At 42.6% G+C, this 27,372-nt stretch overlaps 1 protein-coding gene across 2 annotated transcripts; it reads right to left on the bottom strand.

Annotated features, from left to right (window-relative positions):
- Positions 1-1,505: 1,505 nt before the first annotated feature.
- Positions 1,506-27,153, bottom strand: FZD6 (frizzled class receptor 6). 2 transcript variants are annotated; one of them, XM_072327276.1, is made up of 8 exons: positions 26,914-27,153; positions 26,310-26,477; positions 26,077-26,161; positions 11,005-11,201; positions 7,964-8,981; positions 5,899-6,047; positions 4,231-4,659; positions 1,507-3,579 (listed from the first exon to the last, which is right to left on the bottom strand). In XM_072327276.1, exons 2-8 carry the CDS (start codon positions 26,450-26,452, stop codon positions 3,423-3,425), a joined length of 2,178 nt encoding a protein of 725 aa, XP_072183377.1. In that variant the 5' UTR covers positions 26,453-26,477; positions 26,914-27,153; the 3' UTR covers positions 1,507-3,422. The 2 variants fall into 2 exon arrangements, with proteins under 2 accessions (XP_072183379.1, XP_072183377.1); XM_072327278.1 differs by lacking the exon at positions 26,914-27,153 and having other exon boundaries at positions 1,506-3,579; positions 26,310-26,745.
- Between the last annotated feature and the right edge of the window lie 219 nt (positions 27,154-27,372).

Consider the following 27,372-nt stretch of genomic DNA (forward strand, 5'->3'; position numbering starts at 1 on the left):
AGCTCTTATGGCAGGAGCTCCTCAGCCACTCTCCTTTTCAGCTCCTGTTTATGCTGAGACACCACAGAATCACCAAGGTCAAAACAGATCTCCCACATCATCCAGTCCAACCGTCCACCCACCACCACCATTTCCCCGCTAATCCCTGTCCCCCAGTACAACATCCAAACATTTCTTGAACACCCCTATGGACGGTGGCTCCACCATCTCTCTGGGCAGCCCGTTCCAGTGCCTGACCACTCTCTTGGAGAAGTATTTCCTAACCACCTCTCAGCCACTTGATGAAGGCAAACCATCATGGGGGCCAAGATGGCTCCCGTTTGCCATTAGTTCAAACCAGCAAGAGCTGACATAGAGCAAACGTTTGTTTTAGATTTACTTCTGTAGAACAAAGTTGAAACGCGGGAACGAGCATTAATGAGGAATCCAAATATAAATGCCTCAGCATGTTTTTAATCTTTTAATTACACTTTGCGTCTCAAATACTTTCAATAGGAAGCAAAATCCAGTTGTTACACAGAAGCGGGTTTGATAGATGAACATCAGAGAGACAGATCCAGCTCTGCTTGCGGAGGCACAAAGCAGGAGCTCACTGAGGTGTGGTACAGCTTGCCCAAATTCTTCAGGGCTTTTATAGAACTTATACTTAACCTGCTGTCAAAGAAAAGGGTGTGTGCCATAAGCCTTCCCTCACTCGGTTCTTCGCTCTTGAAACTGTTAAGAGGAAGAAGAGAGGTAAGGGACCATTCAGCACACGGGCTTTGAGGCCTGGAGCTGGCAGCGCCCTCAGACTCTGCTCCCTGCAAACACAGGCAGGGAACAGCACTGCTGACAGTTGTACATTGGTAACATCACACTGCTTGCAGTCATTGTGCACCTTCTAGAAGATATCCAGCCTGGACTAAATGGTGGAGATGGTGTGGTAAACATTATTCTTACCATTTAAGAAGCCTGTAGTACGAATTACCTATTTTCATCTTTAACTACTTGATTGTGATAACATGAAATCGAAAGTGCGTGGGTTATTTGCTAGGTAAACAATGTTTATGAGCTTCTTTATAGCCCAGCACTGTCAGGCAGGCTTCTACATCCTGACTCATCTCTGCACCTCTCCTCTCTCAATCTTCCACCCACCACCACTTCTGACACTCCAACAACTGTCTGAACTTCAGCTACAGCTTAGCAGTTCCAAGGTTGGAGCACCTGGAGATGGCAGCTAGAAGGCCCCAGCAATTGCTCCATGAAACACAACTGCTACAGTTCAATCCTACCACCACTGTACTTCACTTGAAAGGAACATTACTGCTTCTCTTTCATGTATTCCTAAGCCCAATGCATTGCTGTAACATCAAATTTACTCATCTTCTCAAAGCACTTACCGAGACTGCAACTTCTTCCTAACCATCTAAAACCAGGAAATAGTATATACATTAAAAATGTCCACTCGTTTATTTTAAGTGGGTTGCAACAAGAGCTTATTGTAGAAATAGATATCCTACATAGGCCTTAAACGGGAGGTCATGGAAAAAAGGCCATCTCTGCTCAGATGGAACCTTCAGATGGGTTTCTCACTCTTTGTGTTCATCTGAACCACCCCCACCACTGTTCTGTCTCCGCTCTCCTCCAGCAGGGATAATAGGACTGCAATACTTGTTACCTCATACAGCTCCAAGTCAGAATACATCAAAGCGTCTCAGGTGCAGAAATGCCCCAGTAGCAGAGAAACAAACATGCTGAGTCTAGTTAACAGAAATGTCAACTCAAGGCCTTTACTATACAACAGTTTATTGCTAACACAGACAGTAATAACACGTGTGTGAAGTTACCCATTTACAAACAGAATGGAAAGAAGAGTACTTGGTGTGCATTCCCACAGACTGCTCAGGCTCTTCCCACCGTGCTCAGCAGTGAGAATATCAGATACTGTTAGCAGGGAAATGACAAAAGAAATAACACATCCTATTTAAGGCAATAAATTACAAACGCTAAAATGCACAGGACAGTATAAAAGTAAATACATTCCATCTGTAATGCATCATCAATGAAACAAGTAACTTTGGTTTATCGTTCAGTGTTTGTACGACTTTTGCGCCATGCAATTTTGCTGCACGGTCCAAAGCGTTGCCTCGAGTGCTGCACAAACTGCAACATCATTGCTCAGCACAGCAGTCAAACCAGAACATCAACCAAGAGCAATTTGCCTGCTGGCCATCGAACAGAAGATGCTGAACATTTTCACAAAGCGCAATGAGCTTCTGGTTCACTGGAGCCAGGATTCTTAAGAGCTGAAGAACCGAACCCACCCACATCAGCATCAGTAGGACCTGCTCTTGTGCTGCTGTACCCTAAGAGAAGCTGCAGAAGTTTCAAGGTCTTTCTGAGTTACAGGAATGATATTGCTGTAGTGTGAAGAAAATTAAGGCTCTGTAGGAACAGCATTAAAGCCTTGTTTTAAATAAATGTGTTGTTAAACAAACCTGCATATCAACGTTACTTTATTTTCACAAGATGCTTCCCTACAGAATTAAAAGCAAAACAACCAAGTGACTTGCATAGAGGCAGACAGGATACAGTCACTGCAGCTCTGTGACAAACACCAAGCACCACCAACACCCAACCTACGTGTGCTTCAGATTCTGTCCCCGTGCTGCCCAGGATCTGAAGCACTCGCATTTGGCACACCAGCTGCCTGCCCAGCCCAGCCCAGCGGCGCAGGGTATGGTGTAGTTTTGCATCTGCTTTACTCACAACTAAATAACACCGCCCGATCGTCACAAACCTGCTGACTTCAGTAGCATCTGACGGAAGCACGGGAACCTGACTGCATTTGTACAATACATACAAAACAGCAGCTCTACACGTAGGCCTTATGCAGTCAGTTATGGACATAACTCATTCCTATGTACAAGGTAAATCATTTCGATTTCAGATTCAGTGTAAAAACTACCATAATACAGTGCTATAAAAGACACATCATGACACAATTTAGAGAGTAACTTTTTGCACCTCTTAAAGTGATAAACGCTGTTTAATAGGTAGTAAAAAAAACCAACTTGTAAGATATCAAAGCTGCGGACTGACATCTTACGCCTTGAAAAGTAACAGTGCTTTTGCTGCATTATTTCAATGCAATTTATTTTAAAGTGTTCTTTGCATCGGGAATAATATTTCTCTCATCTCCTTAAGTTACCGCTAAGCAATCCAGCCGTGTCCCATAGAACCTCGATTTCCATTATGCCTGGATGGGTATAAATACAGTACATTATTGCCAGTTGTCCCCAATACAAAACTTACATTTTTATAAGTGCAAAACAAGATGCGTCTGATTTTTTAATAAGGCACAGAATATCTGCTGCTTTCAGTGTTATAAAACCTGCGTCAGTGTTATACATGGAAAGAGTTCATATCAAAATGTCAGTCTTTCAATGGTTTGAACTGTTTCCTGAGTCCAGCTCCTTCCTGCTGTCTGCAGCCGAGTAGACAAGCAGCGACACGGAGCCCGACTGGGAGACGGCTGCTATTTGGGAGCTGCTGCTTTGTAATGGAGGAGATTCAATCAAATCGTTCCTGGGAGTCACCCTGTCAGCAACGAGAAATAAAACCAGCAATTTTAAGCACAATGCATTACACTGGAAAAAAAAAATATATATATATATATATATAAATAAAAATACAGCTTTTAGCAATAAACTGCTAGTATCTAAAGCTAGACAGAGAACACAAAGGGGTTCTGTAGGCTACTTCACGCCTCCCTCCCCCCACAAGACTTGTCTAAAAATGACTGTATTGCAATAAGATCTCTTGAGGATCAACAGCTCTACTATCCTACCAGCTGAAGCTCCAGCATTTGACACTTCATCATAGTATCATAGTATTGTGCGAGTTGGAAGGGACCTTAGAGATCATCGAGTCCAACTCCCGGGATTCGAGCCCCTCTGTGTAGCAGAGCAGCATTTCTGCCACTTGCGCCACAGGGGGGATTCAAACCCCAGGCCTCCGGTGTTGCAAGCAGCAATTCTACCACTGCGCCACCAGAGGCACACTTAAAAGGAAAAAGAACCCCAACCCCCCCAATAAAATGGACCACGTGCTGAAGATACATAGTGGAAGTTTGCAGGAATTACAGTACTTAACAGCTACTCAGGGGTAACTGCACATTGACTCTTCATAGAGAAGAAGTAGAAATAGCGGTAATAGACATATTAAAGGAAAACAGTAAAAGAATCTCACCTGCCTTCACCAATTCTCTTCAGGCTCTCAGACAAGCTACTCATATCACACGTGCTGTCTGCTTTGGTTCTTTTTTCCACCTGATCCACAGTCAGTTTAGAAATACTCAACATTTGATTTCCACTGTTTTCACCTTCCTCAGCTTTCTGGGCTGATGCTCCATCCGCCTCCATCTCCTTCTCAGATGTCTCTGGAGACGTTTTAATTTCTGCAACGGTTTCTTGGCTCAGGTAATCGTGACTGGTGATTGCTACTGCAGAAGTTCCGTGATTCGTTGTGCCACCTGTGCTCGTTCCCATTGACTTAGAAATTACTTTCAATCTGTGCGAACTCGATTTGTAGTGCTTCTTCTTATGTTTAACTTTGGAATTGTGCCTCAAGAAAAATTCGCATGATTCTTGCAGTACTCTTCGACTCTCGCTTATCGGACTGAAAGAAAACACACACGTAGAACTGAATTAAGTGGATAACCTGAAACATAACTTGGTACACCAACATGCACAAGAACGGCAACCAATGATGTAATCTGAGCTGGATGTTAATGAGCACAAGGAAAACAACTGTATGAGAAAAGAGGAGAAAAATCTGATTGTAATGGCTCCAAAGTAATTATGCCCGTGGAACAATTAAATTAAGCTGATTTCTACATTGCTTACTTCTGCAAGTAGGTCCAGTGCCTTCAGTAGGTTAGCCATCTAAGAGAGGAAAGCAGGATTAGCTCATAAGCAGCTGTATTACCAGATTAACTCTATGTAATGCAAACTTTGTTCAAGCGAAGAAATGGCAGGCATTATAAAACTGACTTCATTACTTTAAAGCTCTCGTAGCTGAAAGCAGTTAACATCTGAAATGCAGGGAAAATTATACAGGAAATGGAAAGTGAGGAGAGGGAAAGGAAGCTATAAGCTCACCATCGTGGAATGCAGATGCAAAATAAAAGGAGCTTAAAGACTGCTGGCTTGGGAAATTCAAAGAAATAAAAGGACCTTAAAATACAGTATAATCTATGAGCAATACAGATCATCTAAAAAAAACTAACTGGGGAATAAAAGGCAAAATGACAGCTAAAAGAAATGGAGATGACATTTGTAACCTCTTTAAAATCATAGATACATATTTACTAAAATTAAGTAATAAAACTGAATTACTCTGTCTCAGAATAAAACTAAGGAACAATACTTCAATACAATAAAGCCTGATTAAGGATGGCACAATGAAAATTTATTTTCCAACAAGCAAGGCTGGCAGCCAAGAAAAGCAGAGGATGTTGTTATTACATGACAGTAAACATAGTGTCTGAGTACTGTGCCAAATGAAGGAGATGAAATACAAGAAAGGATCTAAACGATCAAAGTTATCTTTCCTGACTGGACTGGAAACCAGAGATGTATTGCCCAATGCATTACCACGGTAACACATCTCTATGCAGAGAACAGATCAGAGGAAAATATGTTGTCTTCTGAGAATGCAGTCAAAGAGTCATTGTGTCTGTTCAGCTTCCACAGGCTTCAGCAGAACTTTTTGCTGATGCCCATAAGCAGACTCCAAAAAAAGAAAGGGTTCGAGGACAACATCTGGACTGGCTGAGCTACACTTCAGAACCATGTCTGAAATCCAGCATATTTTAGAGCACACATTTTAAAAACCAGGAATTAAAATGGCTCTTACTCTCTCTTGCGGTTTCTGTTGAAGAAGTTGGCCCATTCCGAACAGGTCTTTTTACTTCCCACCCAGAACACTGGAGATATGCCAACAATTAATGTCAGCAAATATTTCATCAGAAACAGAAATATTTCTGGTCTTGCGAGTGCCTTTGCCTGGAAGATAAAGTTTAATCAGGACAAAGTCAACAACGTACTCGTTGATTCAAAAACAAATTATGTTAGAGAAATACTTTCTCCTCATGGCTGCTCTCCTTTGTTGAGGCACATACTGCAGACACACACGAGACATGTACAGTCAAGTCAGACCCGGTCATGTCTGCTCGCACTCTACAGCTGAGCGCAGGGGAGATTAGTTAGAAGGAAATATTTTTCTTCTAAATTTCAAGAGTAATTGTATTTGTAGCCATGTTCTTCAGAGATGGTTTGTACATATGAGAGTCACCCCTCCAGAGTAAAAGACAAGTGAACGATCTGGGTGAGACGGCATCCTCAGAACCACAGGGAGTCACGTTGCTGGTTACTGCCAGATTTAACCACCCATTTGCAAAACTGGATCGTAGGAGCTCTGTAACAATCTTTTGCTCCTACACTGCTAATGGAATTTACGTTAGCTGCTTTATGTGCCAAACAAAAGTTAGCATTTGAGTCAGCCATGTAACATCAAATACTTATTCTAACATTTGTTTTTATTTGGTTCTGCTCTGATTCAACATAAAGCGGTCTGTAAGCTAGCTTAGAAAAGTCACAGCCAAGCACACCTCTCTAAGTCACTCCACAGTTAGCACGTGCTGTTTGTTTAGCACACAGACAGATCTCAATAATTACTCCTTATTGGGATTTGTTATCACAGAACACTCCCTGCTGCTATTTACTCTTTCCAGTAGGGTAATTCCAGACTCAGAATGCATGTTCTTTGTGCCTTATTATGCTAAGTTGTTATAACTACGCAATACAAAACACAAAATGTTTTGGGTTTTTTTTTTGGTTGGCTGTTTTTGATAAAATGAATACAAGCTTTATTTTCAACCTTGTTTATTCCAAGCTAGCCGAGCTGATATTGAGCTTGATCTAAGACTTGCTGAAATGCACTTGTTAAGAGCGTTACAGAGGACTCAGAGGATGTTTGAGAGCATGGAAGGATCACACCTTATCCATTCCATAATGCTTGTGCTTATATTCTTCAGCTTCATATTCTACAGCTTATTGCAGTAAAAACATAGATGGTATGTACAAAGAAATGAAAGATAACGTGAGAAACTCGCAGTTTCCTAGGGATGGTTTCTACTTCCTATTTGTTCTTAAATAGAAAGACAAACCACAGATTGCTTTCAGTTGCAGAGAGTTCTGCATCTTTACAAAAGATTTAATCCACTGAGAATACTGAATATGGGACAGCTTGACTTTAAAAGCTTTTCCAATAGATCAGTTTATTTTTAAGAGTCATTTGTGGACATCTCTGCAATTTAAAGTGTATTTTGGTTTTTAAAAGTTTCTCCTACGTTTACTGAATATCAGCCTATAACTGGGAGCTATCATGAAAAAATACATTGGAAATGTGTAATTTCAAATGTTTTGCAGTTCTGCACTTCAGAGAAAAAAAGATGATATGATTTTTAAGCCCATAGTAGCAAGAAACATTTAAAATCCATTCTAGACTCAATTTTCGAGACTCATTTTCCCACCTCAAAAGAAATTGATGACAATTCGCCTTATGTACTGAAATACCGAGCCAGACATCCAAACACTGAACTGGGTGACTGCTCTGAGGAACAGATATGGTGAAAAACAATCCCTCAGCATTATTTGTGAAATGAAGTGGAAACATTCCCTTTAGGTTGGTGAGCTGGAACCTGCTTGCTGAATGTAATCGATTTGCTCAGTCAAAAGTTTCAAAGCACAAGTATGATACCATCAACTCTGACTTAAAAAGCAACTTATTGCTACATCTTCTGGAACTGACTACTTGATGCAAAAATTGTTTGCTAGGCTATGCTGCAAGATACAGTGATGCAGAAAGGTTTTCGCTAATTAAGTCTGCAATATTATTCACAAAGCAAACTGCTACTTGCCTGGTAGGGACAAGGAATATGGTACTGGTCACAGTGGTCAAACACCCAAGTTGTTTCCCAGATCTTCCGGTTCACCAGTTCATAGACATAACATCCAAGAAGTGCCACAAGTGGCACTAAGTATAAACCACTAAAAACTCCAATTCTGATCATAAACTTTTTTAGCTTCTCTTGGTTTCTGCCATCATGCTGTATGACTTGCCGCACGTGATTTAAAGAGATAATACCAGCTAGTAGAAGAGAGAGACCGAAAAAAACACAAAGGCATAATGGCAAAAGCACAAAGTACAGAGAGGCATCCACATCATAGAGACCTACAAAACAGACTCCACTGATGTTGTCCCCTTCCACTTTGTTCATTGCAAGAAGCATAATGGTTAGAAAACCAGGTATCCCCCACGCAACTGCGTGGAACCACATGGCCTTTTGTGCAATAGCTTCACAACTCCATTTTCTTCCTGCTGCTAGGAACCAAGTGATTGTCAGAATCACCCACCATATGGTTCCTGCCATGGTGAAAAAGTACAAAACCATGAAAAGGACCGTGCAGGCTTTGTTTTGGGAGCCGAGAACAACCGTCTCCCCAATTTCTAGCTTATCATCTGCCTTGTTACAGGCAGTTCTATTCCCAAGAAGAAATCCAATAAAGTACATTAGAGACACTATGCTGTAACAGACGGAGTAATAGATGATCGGCCTCTCTGGGTACCTAAACCTTTTGACATCAATCAGAAAAGTAAGGAATGTGAAAAGCGTAGCACAAAGACAAAAGATTGAAACTATTCCAATGAAGCTTTTTGCAACATCCAATTCATAATTTTTGAAGTACATATTGGGACACGGTGGCGCACACTGATCGATGCCCAGAAATTTATAGCCTTGTCCATTGGAAGTATGTAGGTGTCGTGGGCACCAGAATCCATAATCCCTTCGTGTCTGCCCTGGGGTCTTCTGAGTTCCATGTGCATCAGTGGTTACAGGAGCAGTGGCAGGAGCAGTCTCATCACAATCGGCTAGTCTAGAAAAAAAACAACAAAAATATTAATATCCCTCATTATCAACTACAGTTACTTCTTACTAATAGGAAAAGTCTGATTCCAAACACTTAAGTTTTATACATAATGCAAAACGTGTATCATAGGAATATCAACTGGCATTTTAAAAAACAGATCAAAAACCAGACAAAACATTTTGTCAGTTTAGAAGGCTCAAACACAGCTACGTAAACGTTGCTCTGTTTTACTGTTTGCAACACAATTTACTCAAACTGCAACTGTTCTTTTATAGTCTCAATCCACACCAAATTTTACATGTGTGTACTGAGAATATTTATGGTAAAGATTTTATCTGGATAATAATAGACTGTTGGAGAGACGTAGTAATAATCTGTCAAAACACAAGCTCCAAATCAAAGAACAAAGGATGAAGGCTCATAGTAACTTGATCTAACTGATGACTGCCATATGATGGCGATGATTTTGTTTTACAACAATCACTGTTTACAGCAACAGAACTACCTGAGAAAGACAAATAGCAAAAAAAAGAAGCACTGCAAAAAAAGCTATCTGCTTCAGCAACTATCTTCTAGCTCTGTGATGTTCTGTTAGAGATGGCTCAGGACTCAACTGCTTACAGGCTTCACTGAAAAAAATAAGAACTTTAAAATACCATTAATACAGAATTAGTGGTGTTGGCCAGATGTTCACACATGATTATTTAATTATAACTCAGGTAAGCATTTACTCAAAAAGGAATTGATGTTCATCTGCATTCCAAGTTTATCTAATTAAAAACAACAATTTTTGCATTTCAGCTTCTGAAGTGAGATTCCGTTACTCAAAATGCTCTTTGTCTAATGTCACTGTATGCAGACCTTGAATGTAAAAATACTTTTCCCTCATAATTAATTTGGAAGCTCAGCTTGAGCTAAGAAACCCATTCTTATTGTTTCCTCTGCATTATCACGCTGTACAAAGCCAGGATAATAACTGAGAAAATTGATTCTGTAGCAAGCTGCTTCAATAAACATCGGTCAGACCACTATGCATCAGAGCAGCAAAAACTTCTTCACGCATATCTTAGAAGGTATTATTTGTGTCTGTAAGAATACAAGAATGTGAATCTCAGAGTTGCAGTTGAATTTGAGGCCCATCCTCGCGCCACCTGCTCCTCCACAGGCCCCAATAGTATTATCTCTGTTGTTTTCAGAACAACACACACTATTACATGGACTTCCCTGTACTGCCCATTGAGCAGACAGCACTTCCCACATAAACTAAGTAAGAACACTTCCAGTAATCAGCAGCAGTATTATAATAATACACAGCTGTGATAACTGCTGGGGAAAAAAAATAAATAAATAAATAAAAAGGAAAAAAAGGGAATTTGAAGAATTATTTGGAATTTTCCTGAATTTTCAAACAAAATTCTGGAAGGCAGTTTCCAAACTTAGTGGCATTATCATCAAACAAAAGCTCACGCGAGGTGAGAAAAAAGTTGATACATTCTCAGACTTCAGTCTCAGATCTATCCTTTTTTTTTCCCCACAGACAAATGGGAAATTGAGTTAATGCCATCTAACACATTCATTCCAGTACTGACATCTATCAAGGATCATGGCAGAGGACTACTGTCCCAGCTCTGCCTCAACACCAGCATGGATTAGTAACTGCATGAGGGTCAGAATCATGATTGAAGTTTCCACTCCCTGCTGCTTTCCTGCACTTCTTGTAAAGAATATCTGACCTTACACTTTTATGGATATCTCCAGGTGAAGGTCAGAATCTCAGTGTGGTATAAGAGCTGCCTTGTCTCCAGAAAAAAAAGACCTGAACTACTGAGAGAAAAAAAGCTGTCATCATTGGAAGTGAGACCTTTGCCATACAGTATGGGAAAAGTAAAACAAGGATGAATTGTCATACACAAACAGTTAAGACAAAGGTACAGCTTCTACTATTTAATACTTCAACACAGTCTGGGTCAACTACACTACATCTGAAAATTATCACCTCCATCGCTTATCACGTGAACAAATACCACACCTGCTACATTCCAGCTCTTCAGGCCACGTGATTCCAAAAGTGTCAATCAGTTGCTTGCAGTCAGAATACACCTTCTCACAGAGGTTACGACAAGGGTGAATCACGTGAACTTGCTCCAGGCAGGCAGGAACAAAAGCTTTGCACAGAAATGTATGGACGTCTGGTGAACAGTGAAGATTCATAAGAGTAAGAAAAGGCTTTGGGAAAGAAAAAGGCTTTGGTTAGTCATTTCAAAGACACAATTCAAGTCAATAATACCCCTTGTCACTACTAGGATTCATGCTTGCTCCTCTGGATATTTGAAAAGCTAGAGAGTACCATTCAGCAGTTGTGGAAGGGTCAAACCTGGTGGCTTAGAGCGCTGAGGAACCAGACTCCTGGCCCACAACTGCTCTTTCACTGCAGCCCTTACCCCAGGATCATCGCTCATCTGCAACTACTGAAACCTGATTTTTCTTATTAGCATCAGAAAACAGAAAGTAATCAAAGCCCAGGTTCCTATATCCCTTTATTAGCTTCAAAATAACTGGCCTGAGATATTTAAAGGTACCCATGTTGTGAAAACAGCAGGGATTCCACCATCTTGCCTTTAGCAAGTTACTGCCAGCACCTAGCAGCAAGGGGACCATTGCTGGACAAGACAACAAGCAAGGGCCCAGAACATTCTATGAGCTGCAGGTTATATCGCCATGATAATGGAAAAGACACTGACAGATCCCCTTTAAAGGATCTAACCCCTTCCTTTTCCAACCACTTATGATATACCCTTTATAAGAGACCATAGCAGTAAGTTCTATTACGTAATTTAACCAGACACTGCCAAGAAATATGCAGCATTTTGTTTATTTTAATTTCCAATTTTGCAACATAGTTTGTGTTTTGATCACTCTCTACTTTTCCCATACCATTTTGCCATCCTGCTATAACCTATGCCTTAGCATGATACCATTTTAAATGTTGATCTCCATTTCTTTTGTGACATACTTCTGTTTGCTTCGATTATATCTAAATGCTGTCTTCACATTTCCACGGAGCCATCCATCTATCCACAGTGAGTGCACAGGCTCTATGCGGACCAACAGTAACCAGCACAACAACACACCGCTCACCTCTATAAGCAGCAGGGGTTATTCTTCCCTATACTCATCACTCTGCATTTACCAACACTGTCACCTACCAGCTGCACCTACCACCATGCCTTTCTGCAGCTCTTTGGTCAGTTTTGCTCCTTTAACTCAATGCCTGCCCCCTCCCCAGCTCAGTGTTATTCGCTGTGTATCTCAGGCTTCTGCACAGACTGCTGGGGAACAGCTCAAGTCACATATTTGCTGTAGGATTCAACTATCATCTAATGATTTCACAAATTATACTGTTAACAAGGCATCTATTTACTGCCTCTTCTTGTTCTTTAGACATGCATAAGAAAAGAAAGCCCTTATCAGGCTTCCATCACAGTTTCCTGAACAACCTTCACATACAGCCACGTCAAAGCCTTTTTGGAAAAGGAAGGATGATACACTGGCTGAACCACCCCCTTTCCACAGATGTATTGAGTCTAAAGAACTCCAATAGATTTTATCAGCAATAAATTCCTTCAAACAAAGAACTCTCTAAAAAAATCTTAAATGCAAAAGCAAATAAAAACCCACAGCATCTTTGCCCCAAACACATGCAAAAGAGACGTGTAAAAAAATAGATTTTCATAAAATGCCCTTTTTTATCATTCAAGAACAACAAAAGAGGTAGAAAGCTGCCCTGGGAATGCTGTTTTCAATTACATATCTTTGAATGCAGACTTTGTGTCCGGCCAGTCAATTTGGAAATGCTGCATTATAGAAAATAACAGGTCTGCATTTCCCAGACCACGAAAGTAGGATCTCCTCAAAACCTCCTGCTGGACAACATGTACACAAAAAGGTTCAAACCAAGACCAAGGGTTCCCTTAAAGAACTGCTTGCTTCAAGGCTGCAATATCTGACATATGGGTGACCCAACTTTGAGCTTTTTTCATCCAAGTGGTTTGTTGGGTAACTTGCCCACATGTCCACGTTGTTGCCTTGAGCGTCCATGTCTGAAATTCAACCCATGGCCGCACAAAGCTGTTGAGAACGCAATCACAGTCCTCCGCTCTCCTCCAGGAAGATCGGGACACAGCAGCTGGCACAGCCATGGGCTCTTTCAGGAAAGCAAAGCATGTGCCTACAGCATCAATTGCCAAGTCACACAAAGGACAGATGAAAGCTTGCAGACCTGCCAGTGGCAGTGCCAAAACAGTGGAACCGAGTTGTCTGAAAACCAGGAATGAAGCCTCACCAAGCTAACCTAAGTCCTGAAATAGAGACTCTTATCTTCCTGGAAAATCCAGTAATACAAAGCAAACTAAAATATACTAGCAGTATACCAAAACAAGAAACACATCACTTAATAGCTAGCAGGAACACGGTAAAGCCAAAGATGATGTGGTCTATAACTGCCTCAAAGTAACAGTAGAGGAAAACTAAAGACTGAAGTCCCGCTGTGTTGCGCTCCCCGTGCAGTTTCCCCATACAGAAACCTCCCAGTGCAAAACCACATGCAGTGAACCCCATGAAGCAAACAGACAACTGCTGTAGATAGTGAGTAGGGTTAGACAACCAAGGGATGCAACATCCCCACCAGTAAAAGGCATATCCTCAGCACTGAACAAAACACCTAGCTCAGCACAGGACTCTAAGCAAGTCCATGTTACGTTTTCTCCAGAGGGAAATCCAGTCTACCTCATTAATGCAGTTCTGTTGTGGTCCTGCAAACAACACCACCAGTGAGATGAGCGATAAGAAACGGTGCAGAGTAGAGAATAAATGTCTGGATACAAATGTTCACTCAAACGTGCTTTGCTAGTAATTAAACTGCAGCTTTGAACTCATGTTCAACAAGCAGCTTTTGTTTCGTGCTTAGCAGGCTCAGAGATGCAAAGTGTAACAGTAATTTCTCATTCCAGGCTGTCACTACAGATGGCTTTATCCTACCTCATTTCTGGCTTTTTGTTGTTTGGTTTTTTTTCCCACCTGGAGTAAAGGGTGACCAGCAACAGCCGGATGTCACCAGGGTTGGGATGTATGGGAACTACCGATGTATGGCAGCAGTGCTAAATAGAAAACGATAGATCTAAATACTTCATTCAAATCAGCTACTGTAAATCTTAATTGACAAGAGCAAATATTTCTGAGTTGCTGAGAGAGCCTTTGCTCAGCTATTTGGAGCCAGTTACGCAAAGCTAACAACCTGCATTCCTAACTACTGGGGTTCAGCTACCAAGTTATAACACTTAGCTCAGTTAACTTAGTTAGCAATCAGTCTAACTAGGTTAAAACAGGGAGATCCTAATCGTCTCCATGCTAAGCAATAGTGCCTTAGACACTTCTGTTTCGACTATCTATTTTAGTAAGAGGAGTAAAACATATATGGCATGGTTGATTTAATCCTACACTGCTGTTTCAATAGAGTTGTTCTGGACTGCATTGTAAGCAAGATTAGCATCATACTCTGAGACATACAAGTCTATACTATCTATACTGTTGCTCATGGCTACACAGTGAATCAGCTGCCAAGAATCAGATTTCTAGTTTGTACACAATTAAGTGGTGATAAATAAATGTACCAACACATGGAACTAAATAAAGGATGAAATGTTCAAGTTACATTGGGTTCAGAGCAAAGTCCAGAAGAGCCTAGATTACTCCTATTGAACGCTCTATTAATGACTTAACCACCGCAAGCTACAGACATTTAAGCTCGTGAGGACTCAAATATTTTGCAGGAAGCAAAGACAGTTGCAGCATCAGCACCTTGGTGCTGTGTGCCTGCTAAAAGCTGCTACTTCAACAGTAGAGCTGCTAAAGCAGAAATGCAGGTGCAGCTCATGAAAGAAATCAGTGTAACATCAACCACCCTTCTTTCAACCACCAATGAAGATGGTGTGAACTGATCTGCTATTGATTCAGCACGTGTGTGTGGAGGGGGGAGTGTATTCCATATCATTACATGAGCTCTGAATAATCACTGACTACAGATAGCAGCAGCAAACATCATTCATTACCTCCGTTTGGTAATTTCATCAACAAATGTGGGTAACTCCAAGACAAAAAGGTTTTCAGGACTAAAATTCAGTAACAGGAATAGTATTTTATATATGAATACATTTCATTTGCACACAAAAATCACAGAGAAGAGACCTTTAAAGATCATCCAGTCCAGCCCCCCTGCAATGAGCAGGGCCACAGGCAGGTAGATCAGGTGCTCAGAGCCACCATTCTGCCTGACCTGGAACATCTTCATGGACACACATTCAACACCTCTCTGGAGAATCTGTCCCAGTGCTTTGCTACCTTTATCATAAAAAGGTTTTTCATTATATCCAGTCTAAATCTCCCTTCTTTTAGTTTGAAACCATTTTACTTTGTTCTATTACAACAGACCCCGATAAACACTCTGTCCTTTTCTTTCTTTAGATACTGAAAGGGCACTACCAGGTCTCCCCAGAGCATCATTAAGGTGTGTTGATTTGGCAGAGATAAAAACGTTGTTGAAAGCATACACTTGACTTTTAAAGTATTACTTTCTTCAGCTTGTGAAATAGAATTAAGGCAAACAAGTCATCTTTACTTCAAAAGCTTGTAAAACCTTCTCTAAATTACATTGATTCAGAGGTTACAAATACAAGAATGAAACCTTTTGTCAGAAGAGAAAAGTTACCCCAGCAGTTTAGAAGACAAACACTTTAAAGGTTTCTAACCAAGGACAATCTGGAGGTTCAAGGAGCTGGGGGGGGAGAAGAAAGAAAAAACTAACAAAAAACCACACAGCAACCAAACAAGCAGACCAATGTTCTCCTGCAATAGAAGACCTCTGCAAAGATACAAGCTTTCATCTTTGTCTTTCAGTTGAATGGCAAGCGGAAAGCAGGCACTTGCACTTTCAAAGGCAAGAAGTCACTTCAAGCACCAAACAAAGAATGGGAAGAGCTTAACCTGCAAAAGGCGAGAGGCTTTAACTGCTCTGACAGTCTGCTCCTCCCACAGCTGTACAGACATGGAAGCCTCTGAGCAGTCAGCACATGAAGTCAGATTTCAGCTGATCTCAAGAACACGGTGATGAAGTCCCGAGGCTCAGGGACTGGCTAGCAAACAGACCAGACGCACACGCTGTGCAGAGCTGGGGGAGGGCAGAGCTCCACTGCCTGACCGAAGTCACACTATTCAACTGCTGTGCAGATCTCAGGCCAGGTAGCTGCTCAAGAAGCTGAATTTTCAGTGTAGCTGCAAAGAAACAATGAGTATACTCACCAGCTCTTTGTTGTTATTCACTCCAACATACGCAATATACTTAAATATAGTAATTCTGCTGTGAATCTTCAGGCTAGCTATTCAAAGTTGATGGGAATATTAACCAGAACTTCAACCAGAGTAACTACAAGGCATAAAAGGGGAAGGTTTGGGGCTATGCATTGTTTTTCTTCAACTAGCAACTACTGAATTTCTTGTAGTAAAACCACTTAATTCCATCTTTTCTCTTTGAGTATTCCCGAAGTACAAGACAAAAGATACATACACTCCTACACATAAACTGTAACAAAGATTAGATTCAATAAGAACAGTTATTACACCTCACTAAGATACTATGAAACAAACTTCTAGTACTTACCAAAATGGCAGAATTCACTGCATTTTGTGGTTCTAAATTACAGCTTGACATAATTACATATTTTGTAGCTTCTGCTACTTATAATCCAAAACAAACATGAAAGATTCCCTGAGCACTGCTGAACTGCTTACACAAAGCTTTCAATTATATACAGTTTTATCTCCGTGTACACTACACAGAGCGCACAAGACAAATAGGAGTTTACTGGTGGAAAGTACACTGCGAGCCCTCACACATCTGATGTCTACATTAAGTAAGTGAGCCCTTCCTTACATCTGGGCTCTGGTAGAAGAAAAATCTCTAAATAATCTGAACCCCTTAATGTATTTGCCATGTGCTAAAGGAGCAAATTGATCTATTACTTTTTAACAGGACTCAGTTCATAAGATGAGCAGTAAAATAGCTAACAGCGGGCAGTCTAGCAGAAGATAAAGCTCCCGTGGGGAGTTCGAGCAGAAGTAGTTACTGCTCTGGTTCCAAAGTCAGACCAAATTCATATTTGCAGCAGACCACTGGGAAACGGTTCCAGGCAGACCACAGAAAGCGTCTCAAACATATGACGAAGTCTACCCAATAGTTTTCCTATGCGATGTCCACAGAAACACAGCCAAGAATGACCGTCACAGAATTTAGGCAACAGTGAACCTCGCAACTAGAAGAAGATGCTTAAGAGCAGCAGGCATCAGAGTTTATGGCTCTCCAAAACCAGGCAACTAACTCCATGCTCTGAGTACTTCACTGAATAAAAACTGCCTTAGAACGCTCAAGAATCAACACTCAAGAATCCACGCTCTGTTCCTTTACCAACCTATAAATGACATTTAAGCAGTCAAAAAGAACAAAAAAAGGCCGCTCACCAGTGGTACGCTCACTATAGAAAGTAAATACTCAACAGAACAGGATTCTTAAGTATATTAAAAATCAACTGACAGATGGCCATCAGAAAACTTTCCTGTGCCAGAAAATTACAGCCTAAAGTTACAGCTTTACATGCCACGTTGCCTAGTGCAGAAGGCTCAGCCAGTCCTCTTCTCCTACAAAACAGTTACCTTCCCTCCTCTAAACCTAAACCTCACTAATCCATTCAATGTCTCTCACCACCAATGGATCATATCATAGTATCATAGTATCATAGTATCGTGCGAGTTGGAAGGGACCTTAGAGATCATCGAGTCCAACTCCCGGGATTCGAGCCCTTCTGTGTAGCAGAGCAGCATTTCTGCCACTTGCGCCACAGGGGGGATTCGAACCCCAGGCCTCTGGTGTTGCAAGCAGCAATTCTACCACTGTGCCACCGGAGGCACACAGATGGATCATCTAGATGGATCATCTAGATGGATCATCTAATGACAATGCAGATAGTTCTACAGATGTAAAGGCATCTTGCCCAGTTCTGCAGAAGTCCAGCCAGCTCTGAGTCCACCCAAGGAACACAGTTATATGGTGTAACTGCACAGACACTGAACCTCGGCTACTAAAACCCCAACAGGTCAAAGCTGTTTTTGCACCCACTGGGAGCTGGTTGTCCCTGCAGAGCCCTGCTGCAGCTAGGAACAGCAGGAAGTACAGCAGAGCTGCAAGCGCACTAATTTCCCAGGGCTCAAAACCTATTAACCTGAGAGCTCTCTGCAGGGATCCATGCTGTTGGAGCGCATCAAGTTTTCCACTCCAAGCACATCTGGGCTTGCCATTCTGTTGATTAGGTGGGGAGCAAAGACACTACGCATGATTTGGAAAATCTGGCTTGCAATGATAGTTCTCATGCTAACTGGGAACGATAAATTGCAGCCCTCGGCCTCCCAACAAAATCAGAAGTAATCACAATTTGATTTCTTGCCCACGCGGCATAGAAACAAGAAAAAGCTCAGCTCATGGGCCAGTGCCCCGGTGTATAACCTACTAGAAATAAAAAAAAACTCAGAAGACAGAAAGAACTGCAGGTAGCAAAGGAGGTAAATGCAACTTGATGGGCTTGAAATTTAACAACTCAGTCCAGTCATCTGACTTGTGCATGCCAGACTTAGGTCATCTGTTACATCACAGCTAAGTGAATGGATTAGGGAAAGTTTACAGGGATTAGTACTTTTAATGATTTTCACACAGCAGCTGAATCAAATGCTTTATTCAACTTCAAAAAGATTAGCTTAGCGTCTTGACAATCCACACAAGTCACTCCTGTCTTGCACACAGGCCAACAGGCAGGAGGATCCTTTGAATGAAGCCTCAAATCACAGGTCAACACAAATCAGACAAAGCACCAGACACAATGATTTGAGGTCTGAGTCACAGAGTTGAGAAGAACAATGGAAAACCAGGCAGCTGCGTTGGTTTGTTTGTGTTTGGGAAGCTCTGACCATGTCATGAACTTGTTACAGACTTAGCAATCACCAGATCCTGTAAATGGAGATAAGAGTAATTTTCTGTCAAATCACTCCTTCTGGGAAGATCATTGCAGGCACATAATAGAAAACCAAGCCTTTCACCACTCTAAATTCATTTCTGTAATTATCTTCACTTCATTTTGAAAACACAACATGCAGCAATTACTCCAAAAGAGCAGGTCATCTGCACAACAGAAAAAAAGCAATTTAATTAAAAAAAATAGCTATATAAAATCTTTTAAGAAAAAAGCAACACTTCATATGCACTGTTTTTATTCTGTAACCTCAAAGGAAGCCAAAGACATACATTTGTGCTTCCTTTGTCATAGGAGGAAGGAGATAGATGCAGCTTCCTCTTCACAAGGGGCATATGTGATGGTACCCCTTCCTTTTATCCCTTTGTCCAGACATCTCTTTCCTCAGCTGCAGCAGGCAGCCCACACCCTGGGCCACCATCCCAGCAGCTGCAGTGGCACTGGGTGAGGTCTAGCAAACCAGATAGAACAGTCACTGACAACCCTACCAAGGGCTGTGGAAGGTCCAGAACTGCTCCCATGCCATTGTGCTGTCAAACTGGTAAAGAAACATAGGTTTTTTTAGACACGCAACATACGTGGTAATTCTGTAAAGACCTTCCCTAAACCTAACCCTAGCAAGCATGAAGCAGTAAGGAGACAGGACAAGGAGTCTTGGTCACAGAGTATTGCTAGGCCAAAATGATACCCAGTGGCTTCGGGCTCTCTTTGAACAGCTGCTGTTAATTCCTACAGGCAGGAAAAGCATGTGGAGAGCTTGGTCACTAAGTGCTTTGTGAACAGGAATGCAGCAATATTTGCTGGCACTGAAGCAACCTGGTTGCGTAGACCCATTTGTGAATACAGACTGGCACAGTCTTGGAAGGATGTGGTTATTCTCTGAAATAATTTGGTCTAGACAGGAAAAAAAAAGATGATTACAAATATCCTTGGGAAGAGGACAGCCCTTCTGCCCTGCACACTGACTATTAGACCTGACCCCTGAACCTCTGAAACTCTGCAGTTCTTGTTTCATCCCAGTAATGGCTTACACAGCCCTCATCCTCCCCTGCATGACTTCCCTTCTTCTTTTAATAGCTAAGCAGAAAGCAATGAAGTCTCCACTTATCTCTGCTATGCAGTTCAGGAGAAGCATGTAGACATCCATCTGCTCCATCTTGTGCTCCAGCAAGTAATTTGCTACTATGACTGAGGCAACTACAGCTGCATACCACACACAGAAAAGGTCCAAAACGCCCAACAGCAGGGGAGACAAAGTAACCAGCTTGCCTCAAAGGCTTCCTGAATCAACAGTCCAGCAGCAGGAGAGAAAATGCAGGAAGCTTTTTGGTGCAGACGTTCCTACTGAGAAGTCATACTTACTCATCACATTGCCACACTAGTGGTAAATAGTAATGACATCTACCACATTCCCAGTTCCTTGCACTTTTTTTCCCACATTTGTTTCTTGTAGTCATTATCAGTCAAGGTATGCGTAACATACTGCACCCACATGTCATCCTGAACATCACAACCATTCCGTAATTGGAAAACCAAACAGATTCCACTTCCACCCTGCACGCAGCAAGGACACAGGCTCCGCACAGCCTCATGACCCCTGCAGCACAGTACACAAACAGCATCTCCCAGTTGTAGGACGACACCTAAAAACCATGGTGGTCTCTTCAGAAGAAGGGCATGATGATCAGAGAGGCTTGCAACAATCTGTTCATCCACAGATATCTTCCTGAACCAGGCTGCAGCTGCAGGACTGAGCCCATTACTTTACACCTACAAGGCTTTGTTTAGCCAGCAACTACCCTCTAGCATGTGAGCATGGAAAAGGACAACTGAAGGAGCAAACAGCACAGTGAGATCCTGAGACCACAAGGGCTCATAGTTATGTGTCAACACAGGGCACTGTGGAGAGGACAAGTATCTTCAGGAGCTCAACAGGACACCATAGCATTCCAAGAAAGACTGGCTATTGAGAAGGACCTGGATGATAGCCCTCCTTAGGTCAGCTTCAAACCTCATGCGCAGAAGAACTTCTCTGAGTCCAGTTAAGCCCCACAAGCAGCAGAAGGAATGTACACTAAGCTCTTCACCTAGTGAGCCATTCCCATAACAAGAAGCTGTGTGTTCTTAAGGACACAGATCTGAAACACAGGTAAAGGTAAAGCTCTGGGAATCACATTTAGCACCATCTCAGTGAACCACACTTAGCACAGGATAAACAGTCTCCCTTCTTCATTCATACATTGCTTTGGACCCCACTAGACTCCAAGCAGCATCGTTTCAGAATAGCAAGCAAGGCAGTTATCAAGTAGACTGGGAATGCTGTTCAGACTGAACATCAGATCTATCAGGTAACTGATATGCATAAAACCACCATAATAAAGCTATACAGATTAGACTTGCTGGTTTTGGACAATGGAACACAAGCTCATTACACCTGATGACAGGCCTTGATATTACGGGTAACAAGTACTTTTTTAGTGGCTGTAATTTTGTGCATCCACAGGAATTAACAAAGGTAGTATAGGAACTGCTGAAGTTCTCACTGCTGTAAGAACTAATGACACCTTCTTGAAAACACCTGAGAGCAAGAGCAGAGAGCACCAAAGCAAGGAGCACTCACTGAATCTGAGTATTGTACAGTGATATGGATTTGTGTCATTGATGTTAGGATCCAGCAGCCAAAGCTTTTCCACAAGTAACACTGTGATGCACAAAGGAGAGCTATTCATGTCCAGCTGCTACTCTCCATTTCCACAAACTTAACCAGCACAGAAGTCACACTTCATATTCCCTCGGATCAATATGAAGTGTCTGCAAGAAAAATATCAGCATTCACAAATGTTATTCTAACAAGTAGTACTTTATTTACTTCACCACCCGAATCTTCTGTTTCAATAAGCTACAGACGTTAACTTTGCACTAAATGTATGATGCACAGCATGCTACATTCATTACTTCCTTCTTTTTTAAAGCCTTCCCTGGCAGCTACCACCACTGATATACGGTAATGAAGCAGCACAGATGTTATAAGCAGAAGCTCCTTGTGCTCATTTACACCTTTGCATCGTTTCTCCAGCTTAGGCTCTGAGGGAGCATGAGGAACAAACAGCAACTCCAGGCAGATATAGAACATCCAGTGCTTTCTTAATTGAAGCTGAACTACCAAGAGTTTAACAGATTTTGTATTAATGTATTAATGGTACACATACTGTATGGAGGGAGGTGGGGTGTCTGCACAAGTTTAGGTAAATTTGCACTTGAGCCATTTTGCAGAACATCCCATTAACAGCATTCAATATTGGACAGTGATTCTCCAATACTCCCAACCTACACAAGCTTGGAAACTTGATCTTATTCCTCCTCCTGGTGTGTGTATGCTATATATATCAGAATATACATACTATTTAAGCTTGCTAGACAACATGTTTCCAGTTCTCCCACACATCTTCATACTGAATGAATTGCAAATTTATACTTATAGAAGACAAGTCAGGAGATTGTATTAAAAAAATAAATAAATAAACTCACTGAATTTAAAGACGTAGAAGACCACAGAATTCTGGTATCAGACTTTGGAAAGTACTTCTTAATCCAGTTCAGGACAATTTTGGTAGATTAACTGACTCTAGTTCTCAGTTTCTGCCACTGCTGCATTCATCTCCAAGCTCATCACAAATACATGGTTCTATCACAACAGATTGAGAGCTCTGAACAGAAATCATTCCAGACTTACATTCTATGTTCTGATGGAACAATACTTGGTGTTGACACCAACTCCGGGATAGCTGAAGCAATTACGTGGAAATTAGAAGTGGCCTGTTTTTGAGGAGCACCACGAGAGGGAGTTCCAACTATAGAAGAGCAGCAGAATGCCAGCTTCATCACAACCATACCCATCTGTTTCCTCAGAAGAAAACCTCTGGCTCTTCAGTCTCTCAGTCTGAGTCAGTAAAAACGTGAGCAGTGTCACTGACAAATTGCTCTGAGACACAGATACAGCAAGTATCTGCAAATAATTAGATTCCACTGTCATGCAGGTGTGTAGATAACACATGAAAAGCTTCACACTGCTAAGTCATATGGTGGGTCCTTCAAAAAAAATGTGTTGCATAAAACAAAACTAATGCAAACAAAGCAAAACTCAAGGATCTTGTTCAGTCCACAAAGCCAAAAATTCAACAAAGATGGGGGACAACTGGAAATTATGCATTTGCAGAAAATAAGAATCCAAGAAGATCACCATCATTAACTAGGAAATGCATAACAGAGTCTGTTTGCATTAGTCTGGTGTTCTGAGTTACAGCATGTCAACTGGAAGAGTCAACACATGAGGCAGAAATACTGTACCACTTATTGGTTGACTCCATGGTGATCCAGCTGATTTCCAGAAGGAATACCACCACCTGAGCCTATCTATCTCCACATCATCCCCTCATGCAGGGAAGACACCAGCCCTAAAAACACCCATTTAACACCCAGAAAGAACTCTATGGAAGTTTTTGTGTTCTAGCAGTTGGAAGTCACAGCTCCTCCAACTATAAAATAATCCCTACTAAAGAGCCCCCCTGTTGAGCCTTAGAAGAACGACAGAGGAGAGAAATGCGAAGTTTTGGACAGGTAACTTCACACTCAGATGGAGTGTCGTCCCCTTTACTGACTATTCTTTGTTTTTCCTAGGAGTAAACAGTCTGAATAAATAATGGAACTAAGTTTCCAGAATGCAGAACAGCAGAAAACATTTCCTGCACCGAATATTTCAACTTACTGAAGAAATCACCATACATCCTGGGATTGCTTTGACTAAGAAACTTGCTCAAACTCAGCTATGAGAAAGTAAGGGGATTAAAGCAAGCATCAACCTCAAAACCTTGTGTTTACATTCTAAAACTGTGCCCAGCCTTGAGAACAAGTTGTGGGGAGGGGAAAGAGAGATGGAATTCAAAACCAAAGCCTTTAAGCATTCCTACTGAGGATCAAAAGAAAAGATGTTTTAACCAACATACAATTAAAATTCTTTCCTTGGTACAAATGAAGTTTGGACTACAAACAACAGAAAAATTCAAGTTTTTAAGAGTCTCCTCACCTCCCAACCAGCTGCTTTTTTATGGTTGTAAAATCAAATTAAAGCATCTTCCAGAAGTAACTCCTCTGTTGCAACACCACTTTCCCTGAAAAGCAGCACCTCCGCAGACCTGAGAAGCTCACTGTTGCAAGCAATCGCTCACAAGTACACCAATGCCATTACTGAACACCATGTATAATCCCCTTCAGAATCCATAAGTACGCACTGCTCTCCAGGCCCAACCACAAGCCGCACTGAACTTACTGCTTCACTCCTGCTGGCGCTACATTCAATAGAAGCTGCACAAAGAGGGGAGGGGGGAAAACTTTCAAACCCCTTCACCAGTAAAGCAGGTGTCTGGCCACCTCTGTTTGGCCAAGCAGTCAGGCAGCGCAGTCACAAATAGAGGAAGGCAGGTCAGCACACACAGGCTTCAAGTAGCTCAGAAGTGCCCAGACAACAGTAAAAGGCAACAGTGGCCTGCACGCTCTAACAGCGGTGTTACTGGAAGGTCTAGATACTGACAGAAGCTACCACAGCAACTATAGCGAAGACATGCCGAGCAAGAACAGCCACCATGCCCAACAATGTGAGATGGCAGACACTGTAGAAAGAGAACATTCCAGACAAACAATGACTGGAGAGGGCACCGCACAGAGTTCAAGCTGACAGCTTGCTTTCCAGTTTAGAATGACACAAATCATCGGAGACCTGCAGCTGAATTCAGTTGCTTACATACAAATATTTTAGCATTTGATACTGGAATTTCCCATACATTTACACTGGGCTGACAAACACGATAAAAGCCTCTGCCCTTCCGGATTGGCAGCTAGAGGCTAAAATGGTAATCCTGAGTATCCTGAATAGCTTTGGCAACTGAATCAAGCTCCTTCCCCAAACTCAGTAATGAATATGCAAATAAGACTTCAGCAATTGTAGCCTTCAACAAGACTGCCTTATCTTTTAAAACAGAAAAAAATACAATAAAAAAAAAAATCACCAGAAAATTCTGAGTTTTAAACTTGCTTCTTTTTCTCTCTGCAGAGCACAAGACTTTGAGCTTTTCAAGACCTGTATTAAGGTGTTCCCCCTCATCTTACCACCAAAAGGCATTACTAAAACAGGTTTTAAACTTGTTTTACAAGCCTCTTACCCAGAGAGGCTCTCACCCACTATAGCTATTGTAATTAGCAAAGCCTTTCCACGAGGTGGCATTCTCTCAAGGGAGCCATGTTACAGTCAGTTCTGGTAGGCAAGTGCTTGGTTTCAGTTTGAAAAGTCGGGATTTTCTGTGTTCATCCAGATGACAGCACCATGTGAAATAAACAATAAAACAGTTGAAAGAGGGGCTAAGGATAAGTTTAGGTACCTCTCCTTCATAGGTGTCAACTAAGAGAAGAACTAAGCTAAGAGAAGAAGTAACAATGACTTAGAAATATTATTTTTGTATCAGCTGAGTTCAGGGGGACCAATACTATAAGCTACAACCCTTACAATCAAGAAGTGCACTGTGAGGTACACAGGCTACATGCAACCAGTGTTGTTAAATAGCTCTAAACAGCCACACTGATGCACTACACTCATTCCTCTGCCAGTCCAATACAGAATCCGAGAGTTATGCATGTTTGTGTGCATCTATAGCTCCCTGATACACTCAGACACAGCCAAGCAGCTCTAAAGCAGCCCAATGTGTCACAAAGAAGTACTATTTAGTCAGCTTATCTACCTTGTCACTTAGTGCAACAGATATTGCTATTATCAGCTATATCCCTATGATAAATAAGGATTTATTACACAGCGTTTATATTATTTATTATATTATTATATTATTACTATTACTATTACTATTATTACTATTATTATATTATTACTATATTATTTACACACCTACAGAAGGAACAGAAGAACTCACCTCCATCTGGAGTGCAGCAGTGTCCTGATCATAGTGTCCCATGATATTTGGGAAAAAAGTCATATTGTAAGGCATTCTTGAACACCTGGAAATAGTAATCGGTTCACAAGTGAACAAGCTGTGCCCTCGCACGACAGTCAGAAGAAAACTAAAAGGCACGAAGAACAAAAGCACCCCCATTTCGTCAGGATGTCCCAGCTCAGCACATGGCTTCTACCAGCAGTTACACGGACCGTCTTTCCACAAGGATCATAACATGCATCTTCCTCTTCTCATTCCAAAGGCGGCAGGTAGCAGGGGCAGAAGGCCGATCAGACACCTTGCTGCTGCTGCTGCTGCTGCTTTCGGCGTCTCCCCATTTCGACGGGCCGCGCATTCATTAAATCCCTTTTTCTTTCAACCTACAAACGCAGGAAGAGACGATACAGGGCAATGAACAGACCCGACAACGCGGCCGCCCCCGAAGGCCAAGCACAGCCCCGCTGCGCTGGGCAGCTCCCCGGGGCCGCACGCTCCGCTCCGCTCCCCCCGAGGAGCGCGTCCGCCCGACGTCCACCTGCCCCGAGGGAGAGCGGGCCGCTCCCAGCACCGCCGTTCGGTTCCCAGCCACGCCCTGGGAAGCGCTGCCCGCGGGGCTGGGCGGGAAGGCGGCCCAGCGGTCGGCCGGCAGCCGGGGCTCGCTCGCTCGGCGCCGCAGCCCGACCACGCCCGGGCCGCGCCTCCACCGCCCCCTTATAGCGAGGCCCGCCTCCCACCGCCCCCCTCGGCGGCCTCCCCGGGGCGAGCCGCCTCGTCGAGGTGCCGCTGCCGCTCCTGCCGTCCGCTCCCCGCGCTCACCTCGCTCGGCCGCAGCCCCCTCCCGCTCGATGGCCGCCGCTCCCCAGCGGCACCGGCAGGACGTGGCGTCGGGCAGCGGGGCCGCTCACGCGATACTTGAAAGAGCGGCGCGGGGGCCGGGGCGGCGCCGCACCTTCCCTCCCGCCCTCCCTCCCCCTGAGGAGGCACAGCGCTGCCCGCCCCTCGGCCCGCTGCCGGGCGGCAGGTCGCAGCCTGCGCTCTGGTGAGCGGCTGTGGGTCGGTCCGTCCGTCCGCCCTGACTTCAGGGATCTCAGTGAAGCACTCGCACAAATAACAGAGTGAAAAATCCCTTCTCTATAATATCCTGTAGTTGTGTTTTCCTGACAAGGCTTATTACCTGTGCAGCACGTTGTGTAACCGTGACTTAGAGAATTTCAGATACCAAGAAGTAGACTTGTCGCTCCTGTCAGCTCCTTGCTGGGATCTGTTCCCAAACAC

This window comes from Excalfactoria chinensis, chromosome 2 (genome assembly GCF_039878825.1).
Source record: "Excalfactoria chinensis isolate bCotChi1 chromosome 2, bCotChi1.hap2, whole genome shotgun sequence".
Classification (NCBI taxonomy): Eukaryota; Metazoa; Chordata; class Aves; order Galliformes; family Phasianidae; genus Excalfactoria; species Excalfactoria chinensis.